We start from the raw sequence: 14,614 nt of genomic DNA on the forward strand, positions 1-14,614 counted from the left end.
TAGTTTAGGGCTTCAGCATATCATAATCCAGCATTGGTGGCTGCCTGAGATTGCAGGACTTGGCCCAAGACATTGCCTCCTCTCCTAGGTTTCTGTGCCCAAATCTGCTACTGACCAACTGCATGACTGTAAGCAAGTCACTTCATGTCTGTGCCTTTCACTATTATGGAAGGATAAAGTCAATCTAACTATAGTGGGCCAGTGTGGTTAGGGCACACCAGTTTTTCAAACTGATGGCATGCAAGGAGTGATGTTACTAGTAACATATGCAGGTGCCTTTGACTCCCATGCTGAATGACCAGGTCCCTGTTTACAACAGTCAACTTTTGACAATCTTTAGCATGAGTCTGGAGCCTGACTCAAGTTCACCCCTGGAGCCACAGTGAGGCTCCATCATTGCTTTGCACCTTCCTGCCTTGTTTGTCAAGAGAAGAGTCCTGTAGAACTGAAAGATGATGTCCAGCAGTTTCTATCACTGGTTATTAGTGTCTTTGACAAGCTAATGCATGTTGATCAGCATAATCTGACCACCATGGATGGTAGTGGGACAGGAGGAAGCCAGAAAGAACACAGCTCTGACGAAGGGTTGAATCAGTAACCATTTGGTCATCATCTGTACCAGTGGTCTCCAAAATGGGGTGCGCAAGATGATCCATTGGGGTGCGGGAAGAAAATATTAGAACTTCTATTTATATTTATTTTTTATCTAAAAAAGTAAGAAAGAAATTAAGCTTTACTAATATTTAATATATGGATTGACACTGGCGCCCTCACTCAGTCCATATGTCAGACGGTCACGTGTCACATACGGTACACGAGTAGTACATGTAAGTAATTTATAAATAAATAAATATACATATATTGGGGGTGCGTGCTCAAAAATTTTTGACTGATAGGGGTGCACGATCAAAAAAGTTTGGAGACCACTGATCTATACCCAATGTCTTCCAGGTCCATTTCCCCATAAGCTTGTTTCCCTCTCCAGCAAATCCCAGGTCTCCAAAAGAGTTAGGTCTTAGCCCGTGCCCCGCTCACTCCCAATTCGGGACCTCTTTCTGAGGTACTTGTCTCACCACTTGTCTCTCTTTTGGGATCCCCATGGAACTCCACCAGCACCTCAGTGTTGCCTTTTCTCCTTCTAGGATGGCCTGGGTCAGGGTTAGCTAGGCTCCAGACTTCAAAAGATGCATACGCTGCGAGCTTTGGGTAGCCTGGTGTGCTGGACTGGTGTTCAAAATAGCTTTAGTCCATGCTGGCTGAGCAAAACTGATGTGCGGATGTTTGTATTAAATAGGATCCTTTTTTGTGAGGTGCCCCTATATTGTTGTGACAGAACCAGGGGGAAAGGGGGGAAGAAGGTAGGAGTTGGTGTTCATGTATGAAGAGTTGATCTCTCTTCTGCCTCCGTGAGGTACTTATGTGGGTGCAGATCACCATGGTATCTAGCTGGCTTCGTATTCTTTGTGTCTTGTGGACATCTCTTCATATTAGCAATATGGGAAGGGCAGGCTTGTCAGGTTCCCCTGAAATCTCTGTGCTACCTGTTTGAGAACCCCAGGCTTAGAGAGCTGCATATATGGCTATGACATCCCAGCAACATATCTCCCACTTTCTACTGTGGCAGGATTGGATTATCCAGTCCCATCCAGGGGCAAGGAGGAGAAGCCCCTATCTTGAATGATGAGAGCTGTGGGTGCACGGTGCTACTGCAGATTGGAAACCAAGTTTAACACTATTCCTCCCCTGTTCTACTTTGTAGGCACAAGGACGAATTTATGGCAAACTCAAGGAGGAAAACTTTTTTGGACCTAAAGAAGAGGTGAAGCTGGAGACGCACATCAGGGTCCCTGCCTCAGCTGCAGGGAGAGTCATTGGCAAGGGAGGCAAAACTGTAAGTGAACCAAAGATGGAGAGAGGTCTGAGACCATGGAAAGACTGGGAAAATCCTTGGGAAGGTGGCTCATTCCCAGGAGTGAAACCTTCAGGGAGGTGGCTGTAATGGCCCAAACAAAGTATACTGAGGTAAAAGGGGAGGGGGAAGCCTACTGCATATCTGCTGTTCTGCAATAACTGTATTGTGAGTCTGCTCCTATCCTGTGGAAAGTGGAAGCTCAGTCATGGTAATGTAGGCATGTTTCATTAAAGGAAGTCTTGGTAAAGCTCTTTCATTAAAAGTGCTCAGCTTCATTCGTAGCAAAGGTTGGGTGGGAGCATTTGTTTGCCAAAGGGAGAACGGCAAAATCTGGTGCAGGGTGTTTTTTATTCCTTCTTGAAGTTAGGAAGCATCTCTGCTGGATCAGCAGCTGGTTAACCTCTGCCCCTTTTCTGTAGGTCAACGAACTGCAGAACCTGACGGCAGCAGAGGTGGTGGTGCCGCGGGACCAAACTCCTGACGAGAATGAGCAAGTCATAGTAAAAATCATCGGACACTTCTATGCCAGCCAGGTATAGCGAGCCGGGCTCTTTCCTGACAGGGCATGTGCTGGGAGTGGGTGAAGCAGAGAGAAAGAACTCGGGAAGTAGATGGAAACTTGCGTGGTCCTCTGAACTGCATGCAGGTGTGTGTTGGCATGTGAATATACACACTCTACTGTCTTTCCAGAAGTCCATATACTAACGTCAGGCATCCTGTGCAGTGCCCAAGGTCATCAACTATTATTGGTTTTATTATTATTAAAACATGGGATAATGTCCAGAGGCCTTAATGAGAATCAAGGTCCCATCAGAACAATGTGAACATGATGCAAGCTGGCAGTGGAAGGGAAAGGCATGTTCCCTCCCTGGATCTGAATGAGCGTCTCTAATACAGTCACCCAACACCAAATGCAGAAGAGGAGCAGGGTACAAGTGGTTTAATCCTGGTCACATGCTGAGTCAGTGGCAGAGAGAGGAACAGAGCTCAAGTTTCCTGAGCCCCCTTCTTGGGCTCCTACAAATCTTGGTCCATACTGAAGTAGGTGATGACCCAAACTAGCCAACACCTCTCTTGTTTTCTCCTCTCCCACTGTATCTCCTTCTTACTCTGATGATTATTGTTTGTATTACTTTAACTCTCTGAGCCCCTGCCTAGGTGAGGTACTGTAGATTTGGGACTGTATAAACACATAATGAGAAACTGTCTCTGCTTCGGAGTTTAGAGACTCAAATGGACAAAATAGGCAAAGGATGGGAGGAGACACAGAGGCACAGAGAGATGAAGTGATTTGTCCAGTCATATAATGGGTCGGTGGCAGAGCCAGTGGCACTCCAGTTTTTTATCTTCTGGGTCCATGCCCTGAACAGCCAGGCTTCCCCCCCTGCTGCAGCTTCAGCCCTTTGCTGTTCTTTCCTCAGATGGCGCAGCGGAAAATACGTGATATCCTGGCCCAGGTAAAACAGCAGCATCAGAAGGGACAGAGCGGCCAGACACAAGCACGAAGGAAATAAGAGCGGCGACAATAACACCACCACCACGTGAAAGAGGAACGAGCCGAAGTCAGGCTTAAGAGTGGCTGGGAATCAGTTACCGTAGACAACTTTTCCATTAATGGATTGAGAGTCAAAGGCAGTTTGATTGGCTTCCAAGGTAGATGCCTATGTTAAAATAAAGTGCCCAAATTTGAGCCTTTACAATCACTCAGCCCCAAAGGCTACTTAAAGAAGCAACTCCTGCTGCAGTGCATGTGAGGATTCTGCAGAGCAGCACATAGCGACTGAGAGCCCAGGCTCTTGACAAATCCAACACAGAGCTATTGAGGCTTACACTCCTCCCAATGTAGCATCTGCAGCCTAGGTGCTCATTTAAGTAGCTTTCAGAGCTACAAATCTACCCCAGTCTTGCATTTCTGTTGTCATCCATCAGGAGCCCCAGGGCACTCTCCAGCCATCATATTACAAACAGAAATTTGGCTGATCAAAAATCCTAGAGAAAAGTCACCTTTAAAAAAAATTAGTGTCAGTTTATAGAAATTCCAGTGGACAGGATGGTTTCTAATTCCATTGATGATAAATCCCAACATGAGTAAAGGCAACTTAAGTAGTCCCTTTTTTTTTGGATTCTAAGTAGCAGAAAGGAGAAGATATGGGACTCCCACATAGGTAGTGATGCAAACCAATACAGTTTGCTTAGGAAAATAGTTTTGATTCCTCCCCATTTTAAATGATGACGACAACAAAAATCAGCTTTGTAGGATTTAACCTTCATCTATTTAATAATCAGATGTTCTGAAAAAAAGGCACTAAGGCTGGGATCGTCAGTGTATCTAAGGGAGCCAGGTGCCTGATAATGGGCAGGACTCTGAACCTCAAGACAGACCAAAAATGGACCTTAGGATGAGGAGAAGAATTGGCATCACCTGATCACATGGAAAATACAGTGTGGTCCAGCTGATTTGAGGACCACAATAAGGCACAGAGATATAGAGTTTATTCCCAGCTCTGTCACTTAGCTTTCTGGGTGCCCTGGGATAAATGCCCCTGTGCCTCAAATTCCTCCTCTGTGATACTGTTCCCTTCTGGTAAGTGTTTGCAGATCTACAGTTAATAAGAGCTAGGCATGATCAGACTCTACCTACTTGAGCACCTGGTTCCTTTAGACCTGTTGGAAAATTGCAGCCTAAAGGGATGGATAAAAACACCCATAAAAGCTTTAACAGCTCTCTAGGACCAATGATCCTGATTCAGATCCAGTCTCCTGGGGTGATTTACCTTTTACTTTCCATCTGGTCTCTCTCAAAGTGAAGGAAAAATGATTCCAAAAATTTGGCATAATTTTTTTAAAAGCAAAATGAAATTTTCATATTTAAAAAAATTTTTACTGTGTGAAGAACAACTGTTGCCATGAGACAATGCCAAATGTATACATCAAAAGAATGTAATATGGTTACTGATTCCAGTCACTCTTACATGGATTTTTATATTTTAAATATATTTTAATGATTTTTTTAAAATATGAGTATTTGGAAGGGACAGTAACTGCTGTGATAGCATTTTAGACACAGGGTAGGGCTTTGTCTCCACCTGAAACATCCTTCTGGTTGGATTATAAACTGAAAGCAGCCCCCAACACATAGCTGTGTCCCCTGCCCACCTCAGCACCTCATCTAATGCAGAGCCAGCTGGGATATGTGCTCTGTAGGCACAATCCTGCCAATAGAAGTCCAATGCAAGTGACTTCAAGAAGAGCAGTATTGTGCCCCAAAAAACCCTTGGTAGGGCCAGATTCTTCTCTGTTACTCTGTTGTAAATCTGAAACAGTTAAGCCAGTGGTTGAACTCTCAAGATTTACACTGGTTTTACTAAGAGTAGAGATGGAAATGCAGATGAACCGCAGTGAAGAACAGTGGGCCTGCAAATTCATTGTCATAAACCTTGTGTTCATTTTCATCAATGCACAATAGGTGTAAAGCAGGATCGCTCTGATTCAACACCATTTTACAGTCACTGGGCATGTCTACATGTGCACATTTACTGCGCAGTAACCTAAATTACTATGCAATACAGATGTGCATCTACACATGCGTGCCCGTATTGCACGGTAACTGTGGTGACTTACACCGACTTGGGTACAAAGTTGATACCTGCTTGATGCCCAATTTGTTACTGCACAGTAACGCACATGTAGATGCCTTACTGCACAGCAACACTGTGTGTGTGGGCTGACTTGGAACTAACTTTTAGTCCCAAGCCAGACCACACACAGCGTTAACGCGCTTTAACGCCTGCACGTGTAGACACCTGCCTGTTTCTGGTTACTGCACAGTAACTTGCTGCACAGTAAATTTAATGTGATGTAAATGCACGTGTAGATGTGCCCACTGTGTACTGGTATCACTGACATCCTGGGGTGCAGGGAAAATGGAGAATCCATGTTATACTGCAGAATAACTGAGATCTAACCCTGGCCCAGTTTACCTAAGGAAGGGGAGAAAGATCAGAATTCAGTGATCTGCAGACCTCTAGGCTGAGATCAAGGGGCCAGAAGCCATCCTTGCACTGATTAATCTTTTTTAGTGGAGACAAGGCCTTTGGTTCCCTCAGTGGAAACCTGTGTGCATCCTACATAGTTAGAACCGTCTTTGAATTTGGATTATGCAGCTGCAAGAACGCATGCTGTTGGTTTTTTTGTTTGTTTCTTTTTTGTTTTATTTTTGATAAGGGAACACACGAGCAGTTACTGTCCTTTAAACATTGCAACAACGACATGATGTGGGGAAAGGTCAGGTATTGCTGTGTGTTTTAGCAACAAGGAAAAAAAAAAGAAAAGAGAGAAAAAAGAAAAGAAAAAAAAAAGCTACCTCAAGGTATGAAGTTACCTCAGCAATTGTTTTTTTTTTGGGCTTGCTGATATTTTATATAAAAGCTGATAGTCTTGAATATTTTATTTTTTTAATGAAAAGAGAAGTTACATTTCATAATTTCTTATGAGCCAGGAGTTATGTGCAGGTAATCAAGTGTTATGAGCTCTCTATTGAGAACGACAGAAACTTCAGACATAGTGGAAAAGATGGTAGCCGCTAATTGGGGGCCTTTTCAAACGAAGCAAATAATGTCATCGTGATACAAGAGCGCACAGCTGTAGCAATTCTTCAAGAAGAAGGACAAACAGTCCACCAACTTTTTGATTCGGAAATACTATTTTTTCCCCCCTAAATAAGCTACTGAAAGGACAGACTTTTTCAACCCAGCTCAATCAGGAAGCCAAATTTGTTAAAGATCTTTGGATTAGAAACATTCCACTAATGGCAATAAGAGGAGAATATATTTACTTTCAAGCATAATTCCTAGCTATTATAATCAACCATGGAAAGGGGGTGTCAGGGACAGGGAGTTTTTGCTGGTAGGTTCAACTTGTCCAGCTGGGAGTGATTCCAAGCCATCCGAGAGTTTCACTGAGCAACCCAAATGGCTTGGCCTCTTGTATCTAAACGGAGGACGTGTCAAACCATCCTCTCCACTATGATGCTGTTAAATATTTTACAGAGATTGCCTCAGTTTTACCGAGGATAAACAAACAATTAAAAAAGAGAGAGAAAGAAATGGGAGCCAAATTTTTTTACAGACACACAAGGGAAAAATAATAAATAAGTAAATAAAATAAAATGAGAGAGATGTGAACACGGCTATCTCAGTGACCAAGGTTCACATTTTAAAGTCACATCTTGCTACTTTTCATTGTACCTGCAGGAATTAACCCTTTTTAGAATGTCATTTGTAAAGATCAGTGGTCGTAAAGTCAATTCTAAAGAGCTCGAACTTGTGTCCCATGCCCCCTACCTCCCCTCCAGCTCAATGGGAATTCTGGGTTGGCAGATGACATTGGATCAGGCTCCTAAACGTATGCAGCTTTAAAGAAGTAATGACCCTTTTTCAGTAGAGACAGAGACAGCCAAACAAAATTACTGGCTATTAAAGAAATCTCTCCAAAAGGCTTCACTTGTTCCAAGGCACAACTGGGGAGAAACTGGTGTAGAGACCCAGCTTTTTCCAGTTGGAAGATTTTAGTAGCTAGGAACTTGACTTCTGACCCTTTGGCATCTGTGACAAATGGGCAGAAAGTGACAAACCCCACATAAGAAAAAAGCAGAATAGATTTCAGGATGCTGAGGATGATGTTACTCTTTTTTTAAGGGCATTTATTGTCTTGTCCTACGAAAAACAGTCTCCTACTTCTTTAAATCTCTGGCTCTCTACTTTTTATGGACTTGCATAGAACAGTTTATTCAGACATCGGTGATTATAATTGTATTTTCCAACAGCAAGCATTTTTGATAACTGGTTCAAACTGTATCATCGAGGAAAAAAAAAACCCACAGTACTGTTAATCTGATTGTTGCAGTGTTCTGTTGAGAAGATCCTGCCACATACCTAGAGTTTGTTTATCAGGGAAACGTCTGGTGTTTTACCATAACAAGGGCTATCACCATAAAACTAACAAAGGAGGCAGATGATTTTTATTCTGCCTCTATAAGTTCAAGGGGATTTCTTTGATACCCATAGCTTCTTTTCATAGAATCATAGAAAAGTAGGGCTGGAAGGGCTCTCAGGAGGTTGTCTATCCCACTCCCTCTTCAAGGCAGGATCCTCCCTGTCTAAACTATACTAGACGTGTTTGTCTACCCTGCTTTTGAAAACTTAAGGAACAAACCCGCACACACAACTACCAGGCATAATGGCTGAAACCTCAAAAATGTCCTTTCACTTGCCACAGGTATAGGGGGAAGTGGACACTGTCAGTGTCCTACCATTGCAAGGACAGGAAGTAGTTTGTTAAAATATGCTCAAGAGATCCAAGTCTGGTGCTATGAAGCTGTAGTCATCAGTACTCTAAAATACCTTTATTTCCACAGAGGAAGGACAGCATTGTCTAGTGGTTTCTGGACAGGACTAGGAGCAAGGAAGTCCTGAATTTGAATTCAGTTTCCTTTGTGTAGTCTTCTACTAATCACTTCTCTTTCCCCAGAGGTCCTGTTTCAGGAAAGCACTTAAATACATTGCTTAAGTCCTATGACATTAAAAGCTCTCAAGCACATGGTTAAGAAAGCAGAGAGAGAGAGACAGCTAGATTCGTAAATGCAAACTGTAGTGAAACTTCTGTTGTTCTTTAAAGCGACTTGGCTATTCATTTCCAGGAGGGAAGATACCTATTCTATTCTGGTTTTGCTGTGTACCTCGCCATCGTGTCCGAGTACGTACGTACATTCCAAACAGCGCTCTGGATTATAGAGAATTATATAGCTCTTTATCTGAGTTGTATTCAAAGGCTGGTAAAATCAACAGATAAAGACTTGGCCAAGCTTGGAAGCAGTCCACAAATGAATAACCAGAAAATAAAGTTTGAATCCATCAAGTTGTGAAAAAAAAAAGGAAAATGAACAGTTTCTCAGCAGGCCTGTTGAAGGCATTGGTTATCTTTGTGCCAAACAGAAATGTAATTTGAACATCAAGCGTCAATCAAATAGCCCTTTTAAAGCAAGGTAATCTGCACACATCCCTTTCCTATCTTACGGGGTTTCTGTGTGTGCTGATATTAAATCATTTAGCAGATGCTGGGAACCCTGAAGGGAAACTCTTGTTAAGTGGCAGGATCTTTGGTCGTGAAATCAAAAGGGAAGTGTTAACAAGAGCATCATAATATGTAGAGCCAGGGCTGGCTTTGTACAGGGTGACAAGCAAAGGAATGTTATCTTTTCTTCTGAGCTGGCACCTCATTTTTATGATAGCAGAAGCAGCAGAGTTTTCTCAAAAAAATGCACATTTCCTTAAGAGACTTAACTTGGATGGTTTGGGGTATTCTGTGGGGGGAGGGGGGAGGGGAAAATGTTCCCTGAATTAACTCCAGGAATGGAGAAAATAAACAAACCACAGGGAATGGGGAGGTCAGCGGGGCAATGTCTAGGTTCACTCAACGTCACTGAGGAGAATAGAAGATATGTGTTAGGTAGGTCTGAGATGTAGAGTTTAACTTAGGAAGGCAGCATGTTCTGTGGCTAGAATGCAGGGTTTGGTTTCCTCAGCTCTTCCACTGACTTGCTTTATGGCCTTGGGGCAAAAGTCATGTCTCTGTGCCTCAGTTTATCCCTCTGTGAAATGGGGACAATGCTACTTACCTACCTCACAGGGCTGTTGTGAGGATTAATGAATTAATGTTTTTGAAGCACTTTGCGATCCTCAGTGCCATATGCAGTGCAAAGTATTATGATTAGAACTAACTCCAATGACAGTATCTATATGGTTATTTTTTGGTTTTACCTAGTCCTAGTGCTATCATAATCTTGCCTTGCCATTCAGCTGGAGAAAAGCGCAAAAACAGCTAACCTGGCTTGCATAATAGCTTTCTCTTCCAAGCTCTGAACACCTTCTCAGCCATTAAAAATGCATATATGTGGTTCAGTAGCTATGACAGAGATTATGCTCCCTCGCTGGCAGTGGTAATTGCAACCTAACCAAATTGACACACTTGGAAGGTTTTTAAGGAGTCAAAACAGACTAAAATTCAGTGTAAATATTAAAAGAAACTGCCTCTAAGCTACATTTATGTTTCCTGGGCATTAGGTTTTTTGTTTTGTTTTGTTTTATTTCTTTAGCACAAAACGAAAAAGCAGTAAAGTTAGTAACATAGTTAATCAGTACCAGAAAAGAATCTTTTTTTTTTTTTGGTAACTTCTAGTTCCAAATATTTTGATTATTTTTAGATTCTGAAAAAAATATCAGAAACGCAGACTTGGTATAAGACAGTTGAAGACACTTTTTTAATTTAATTTTTTGTTTGTTTTTTAAATATAGGATCTGCCTTACTGTTCCCTTAAAATGGTACATGCAACCTAGACTTTTATTATTTTGGAACTTGCTTGTTTTTGAAACACATAGTAACCAAGAAGATTTTTCTTTTTAAATGAAATCGGTGTGATCCTGTGAAACATATTCTCCTGAGAGGGCACAGAAACCTTATTTCAATCCTAATGTGCTCTCTTCTCGAGACCAGTTCAGAAGGAGTAAACGAAACAGTTGGCCTATGAATATATCAGCAGTGCTATCGTAATTTCTGAATGGGATTTTCAGAAAGAAGTAAAAGGGAGTTGGACCCTCAGGTCCTCTGGGAGGTGGGACCAAAAGTTGTCCAGAGCAGCAGCGATTTCAGATGCCCTGTTTGGGGATCCCCAGCTGGGAAACCTTGAAAGGGTCTGGTTTTCAGAGGGCAGGATTTCCTGCTTTCAGGATGTCAGGCCACTTTGTCTCAGGTTGAGCACCCAAAAACAGCAGCACTGAGACTTGCTGGTAATCTTTCAAGGTATTGGCCTGTATGTCTAACTCCTCTGAAAATCCCAGTCTTAAGTTCTGATCCCAAACCCAGGGAAGTCAAAGGAAGGACTGCAGTGGGCTTTGGATCAAGCTATAATAGGATCATGTAGGAAGAAAGACAATTCACCACGATTCAACTGAATCGGCCTTTTTGTTTTGTTTGGTTGGTTGGTTGTTTTCTTAAATAACTCACATAGTTTGTAAAATCCAGAGCAGAATAAAATAAGCGAGAGGCTCTCGAATCATTTCTTCTCGAGAACATGCAGGTGCTGCAAGCTTGAAACTTACACGTGCAAACTACCTCAAACCTTACAATAAGATTTGATTGAAAGATGGGGTTGGGGGGATGGGTGTATCCACCCTGCAGCTTCGCCCATCCTCAGAAATAAGCCTTGACTAGAACCTCTCCTTGAAAGATCAGGTGAGGATCTCTCCCTCAGTCACCTGTAGTGGAAGGATTCCTGGAGGAGAGTCCGTGCTTGGGTTCCTGTACATCGCTGAATCTTTTTCCTGGCAGAGTTGGGGCACCAAGGGGAGTTCCTCCCCTTCACGTGTTGGGAGTTTGGTCTTTAATGAGTCGTATCAGGAAACTCCTCCCAGCTCTGGTGTGCTTGGTACTTCCTCTGGAGGGAGATGTGGGAGGGTGAGCCTCAGGGTGCCCAAGGGTTTTGCAGCATGGGGCTACCATGAAAGCCCAAATTCTATCAGAACCCTCTCATCTCACAGGAAAAGGTAGGTGGGGGGAAGGATCCTACTACCTGCACCCCAACAAGGGATTTTCCATAATTTGGTACTCATTAGGATCTTTGAAAGCCATTGCAGACGAGTTTGAAGATTCCCAACACCAGGTTCTGTGGCTCCTGCAACAGAGCTTGGATAAAGCTGTCCTTCAGAGAAGGACTGGGAATAAGGGGGGAGGCACCATCCTCTCTACTCCCTGGAAGAAGCCTGGGAGTAGAGGGCAAACATTCTGCCAAATCCACTCCCATTCCTCAAGGTGATGGCAGCAGATGTGAGGGAGCCAGGACTAGCGGGAGAGGGCAGGACACTAAGCATGGTGCAGATAGGGCCCCCAAGGTTCAGATAAGCTTCAGATAGACATTGGCCGGTAGGGTGATCAGTGAAACCCCTTAAAAGTCGGCCCGTCGCTAATTTAAATGTGCGTTTGAACCCTGCTGCTTTATTGTACATTACAGAATTTTAAACTTTTGTTCAAGATTAATACCTCTCTGACATGTGGTGGCTTGTGACATGATAGGAGTGGCTTCAGGCACAGACTGGGCAAAACTGGGAGCTGCTTCCAAAACTCATCTGGGGAGGGGGAATGAACTTGTGGCCTTTTTGTCACAAGAATGAATTTGTTCATCCCTGTATTCACAGCTGCAGAGACAGAAGGGGTGGTTATTCGATGTGGAACGTGTTGCTGTGCTGCACTAGCAAAGTATCAGTGATTGGCAACAGCGAACAATGAAAGGGATTGTGTCAGGGGTATCCAGGCCCAAAGATTAGGCTTTATCACATAAAGAAAACCATTTTTGGCCAAATCTGAAGTGTTTCCAAAGATACTTTTTAAAAATTTAAATCCCAGTGGAAATGTGCAGGACGCTGGGTTTTTCTTTTTGATATTTCACCACCTGAAGGCAGCAAAATCCTGTTGGGGGGGGAAATGAAACTGACTGTCCATCATGCTGAAACCAACTAGTCTGTTTTCACAATCTAGATAGACCATAATTGGAAAAGTAAATCAAATTGTATGCATGGTGAAATATGCTTTAGGTTCTTTAAGGCTAAAATTGCTTTTGATTTAACATCCCAGGAAATTAGTGGGATTGCTTGGGATGTAAATCATAGCAAACGTCAGTTATTTTTTTAATGGTTTAATGGTTTGTATTAAAGCAACAAATGAAATCAGCTTTGTGTATTTCCAGTGCCCTCAGATTCGTCTGCAGATAAAATCCATTGGTTTCGAGAATAAATTGGTCCCTCTTTTCCCTTCCATCTGACACTTTCACTTCAATCAGATCTGTTCCACTGAGTTAAAAAATCCTACAGGTTTGTAGTTTAACTCTTCACCAGGCAGCCCCTTCCCTGCCACGTGAAGCCTCCAGCTTTTCCTGAAAGCCCTCACTGGCCAGTGCCCTTGGAGTCTGTTAGCTTCACTGCATGTCAAACAAGGGGGCATGACCTTTATATATAACCAATTCATTTTTGTTTATCTACCTCTTAGTGACAATAGATTAAAAATAGGTAGTGGCAACTCCACATGCTGTAGTGTAGGGGAAAAAATACTCTCTTTTTCCAAAGAAAAGTGTTCTTTAAAAAAATAGAATTTATGGGCTTACTTTTCACTTTAAAATGTTCATTAGTTGTAAAAGTTCCAAACCTCAGCAGTCCTAAAATTTTTGGTTCTGACTGATTTTCTTTTAAAAGCTCTTTCTTCCATTACCTTTCGTTTTGTTTCCCTTTTAACTTGATATTTACTTCTGTCAGCAGTACAACTTCTACCCTCTCCTCTTCCTCAGTGTAGTACCTACACTTTGTTAGAATGACAAGTCACTTATGCATCTGTATTATTTTTGCATACACCAGTATTTCATTGCCAGCTGGATCCAATGCATGGTTGTGCCTTTATACCCCAAATAATGTGCATTAAAATTGAGAGATATTTTCGGTAAAATTAACTGACTAGCAGCCATCACAGTCTGTTTGGGTTGGTTTACAAGATGAGTTAAACACAAAGCAGTGAGAAGCAGATTTTAAAAAGCAAAAAACCAAACAGAAAAGTTTTGTGTAATGAAAGTAACTTTGATCATCTCAAAATGAGGACAATTGGACATGCACACGTAGAGAGGTAGAACTAATCGGCATTGTAAACTATCCTGGTTTGGAACCCCCAAGCTGGATACCATGGTTTTCTGTATTTCTTCCTCCCTGAAGTTGCAGGTTGTAGGGCATTGCTAGCATCTTCTAGTGCATCAGAGTGGTGGATGTGCTGCTGATCAGAGTGCTGCATCCCCTCCCACTCACTGATCCAATGCAATTTCAGCTCTTCCTCTAAAAGTTGTACTTTACTGTAATGATATTTTTCCTCCCTTCAGTTGATTGTTTATTTTCAATCTTTCCACTTCCCTGTCCCTCCCCTCCCCTCAACTCCTTCTTCTAATCCATGTTCTTTACCTTGTACTTTTGTGAGGCAGGTTAGTTGGCTCAGATCTGGAGTTGTGATTATGGATGGACGTGGGCTCCATTTTTCTTCCAGCTAGGTTTTGCCACAAACCGCTTTACTCCACTGTTTCATTTTTAAAAATAAAGAAAAGAAAAACCTAAATGATGTGTCTGTTTGTTTTTAATCCATTCCTAGGAGAAGCAAAGTAGCTAAGAATACTGGTGTGGTTGATGGTTATGTGGCTTGGACCAAAAAGATGCACTTGGCCCACAGCTTAACAATAAATGCAACACTGGACTACAGTATTACAGTCTGCATTAAACTGAAAATCATTGTTCTAGATTCCACATAAAGCCTGACATTTATTTAACATCCCCCTCTTTCCCAAATCCCACTTAAAAACAACTACCCCCCCATTGACAGGGCTGGCTGAATAATGGTAACTCCTTTCTGCAAAAGGAAAAAAAAAAAGAACTGAAACAAAAGTTTGTAGTTTCATAGTTTCCTAACCTAATTGTGTGAAACTGGGCTTGGCAGCTTTACAACTATGGGCATCACATGCAACCCAGCTGATGCTGTGGGCTCCTGATTCTACACATGCCCTCCTAAAACAGCCTCTGCTTACTGAATGCCACCAATAAATATGGCCAACACCAAGTAAGAATGGCA

At 42.4% G+C, this 14,614-nt stretch overlaps 1 protein-coding gene across 2 annotated transcripts in view; it reads left to right on the top strand.

The window, feature by feature from the left end:
• Positions 1-14,107, top strand: part of IGF2BP1 (insulin like growth factor 2 mRNA binding protein 1) — a 92,269-nt gene extending 78,162 nt beyond the window's left edge. For both annotated transcript variants that reach the window (XM_090044684.1, XM_090044685.1), the window contains exons 13-15: positions 1,760-1,891; positions 2,332-2,445; positions 3,334-14,107. In XM_090044684.1, the coding sequence (XP_089900810.1) occupies positions 1,760-1,891; positions 2,332-2,445; positions 3,334-3,426 (339 nt within the window). In that variant the 3' untranslated portion in view covers positions 3,427-14,107. The remainder of the gene's footprint in view (positions 1-1,759; positions 1,892-2,331; positions 2,446-3,333) is intronic.
• The last annotated feature ends 507 nt before the right edge of the window (positions 14,108-14,614 follow it).

This window comes from Crocodylus siamensis, chromosome 4 (assembly GCF_052110815.1).
Source record: "Crocodylus siamensis isolate JL-2025a chromosome 4, ASM5211081v1, whole genome shotgun sequence".
Classification (NCBI taxonomy): Eukaryota; Metazoa; Chordata; order Crocodylia; family Crocodylidae; genus Crocodylus; species Crocodylus siamensis.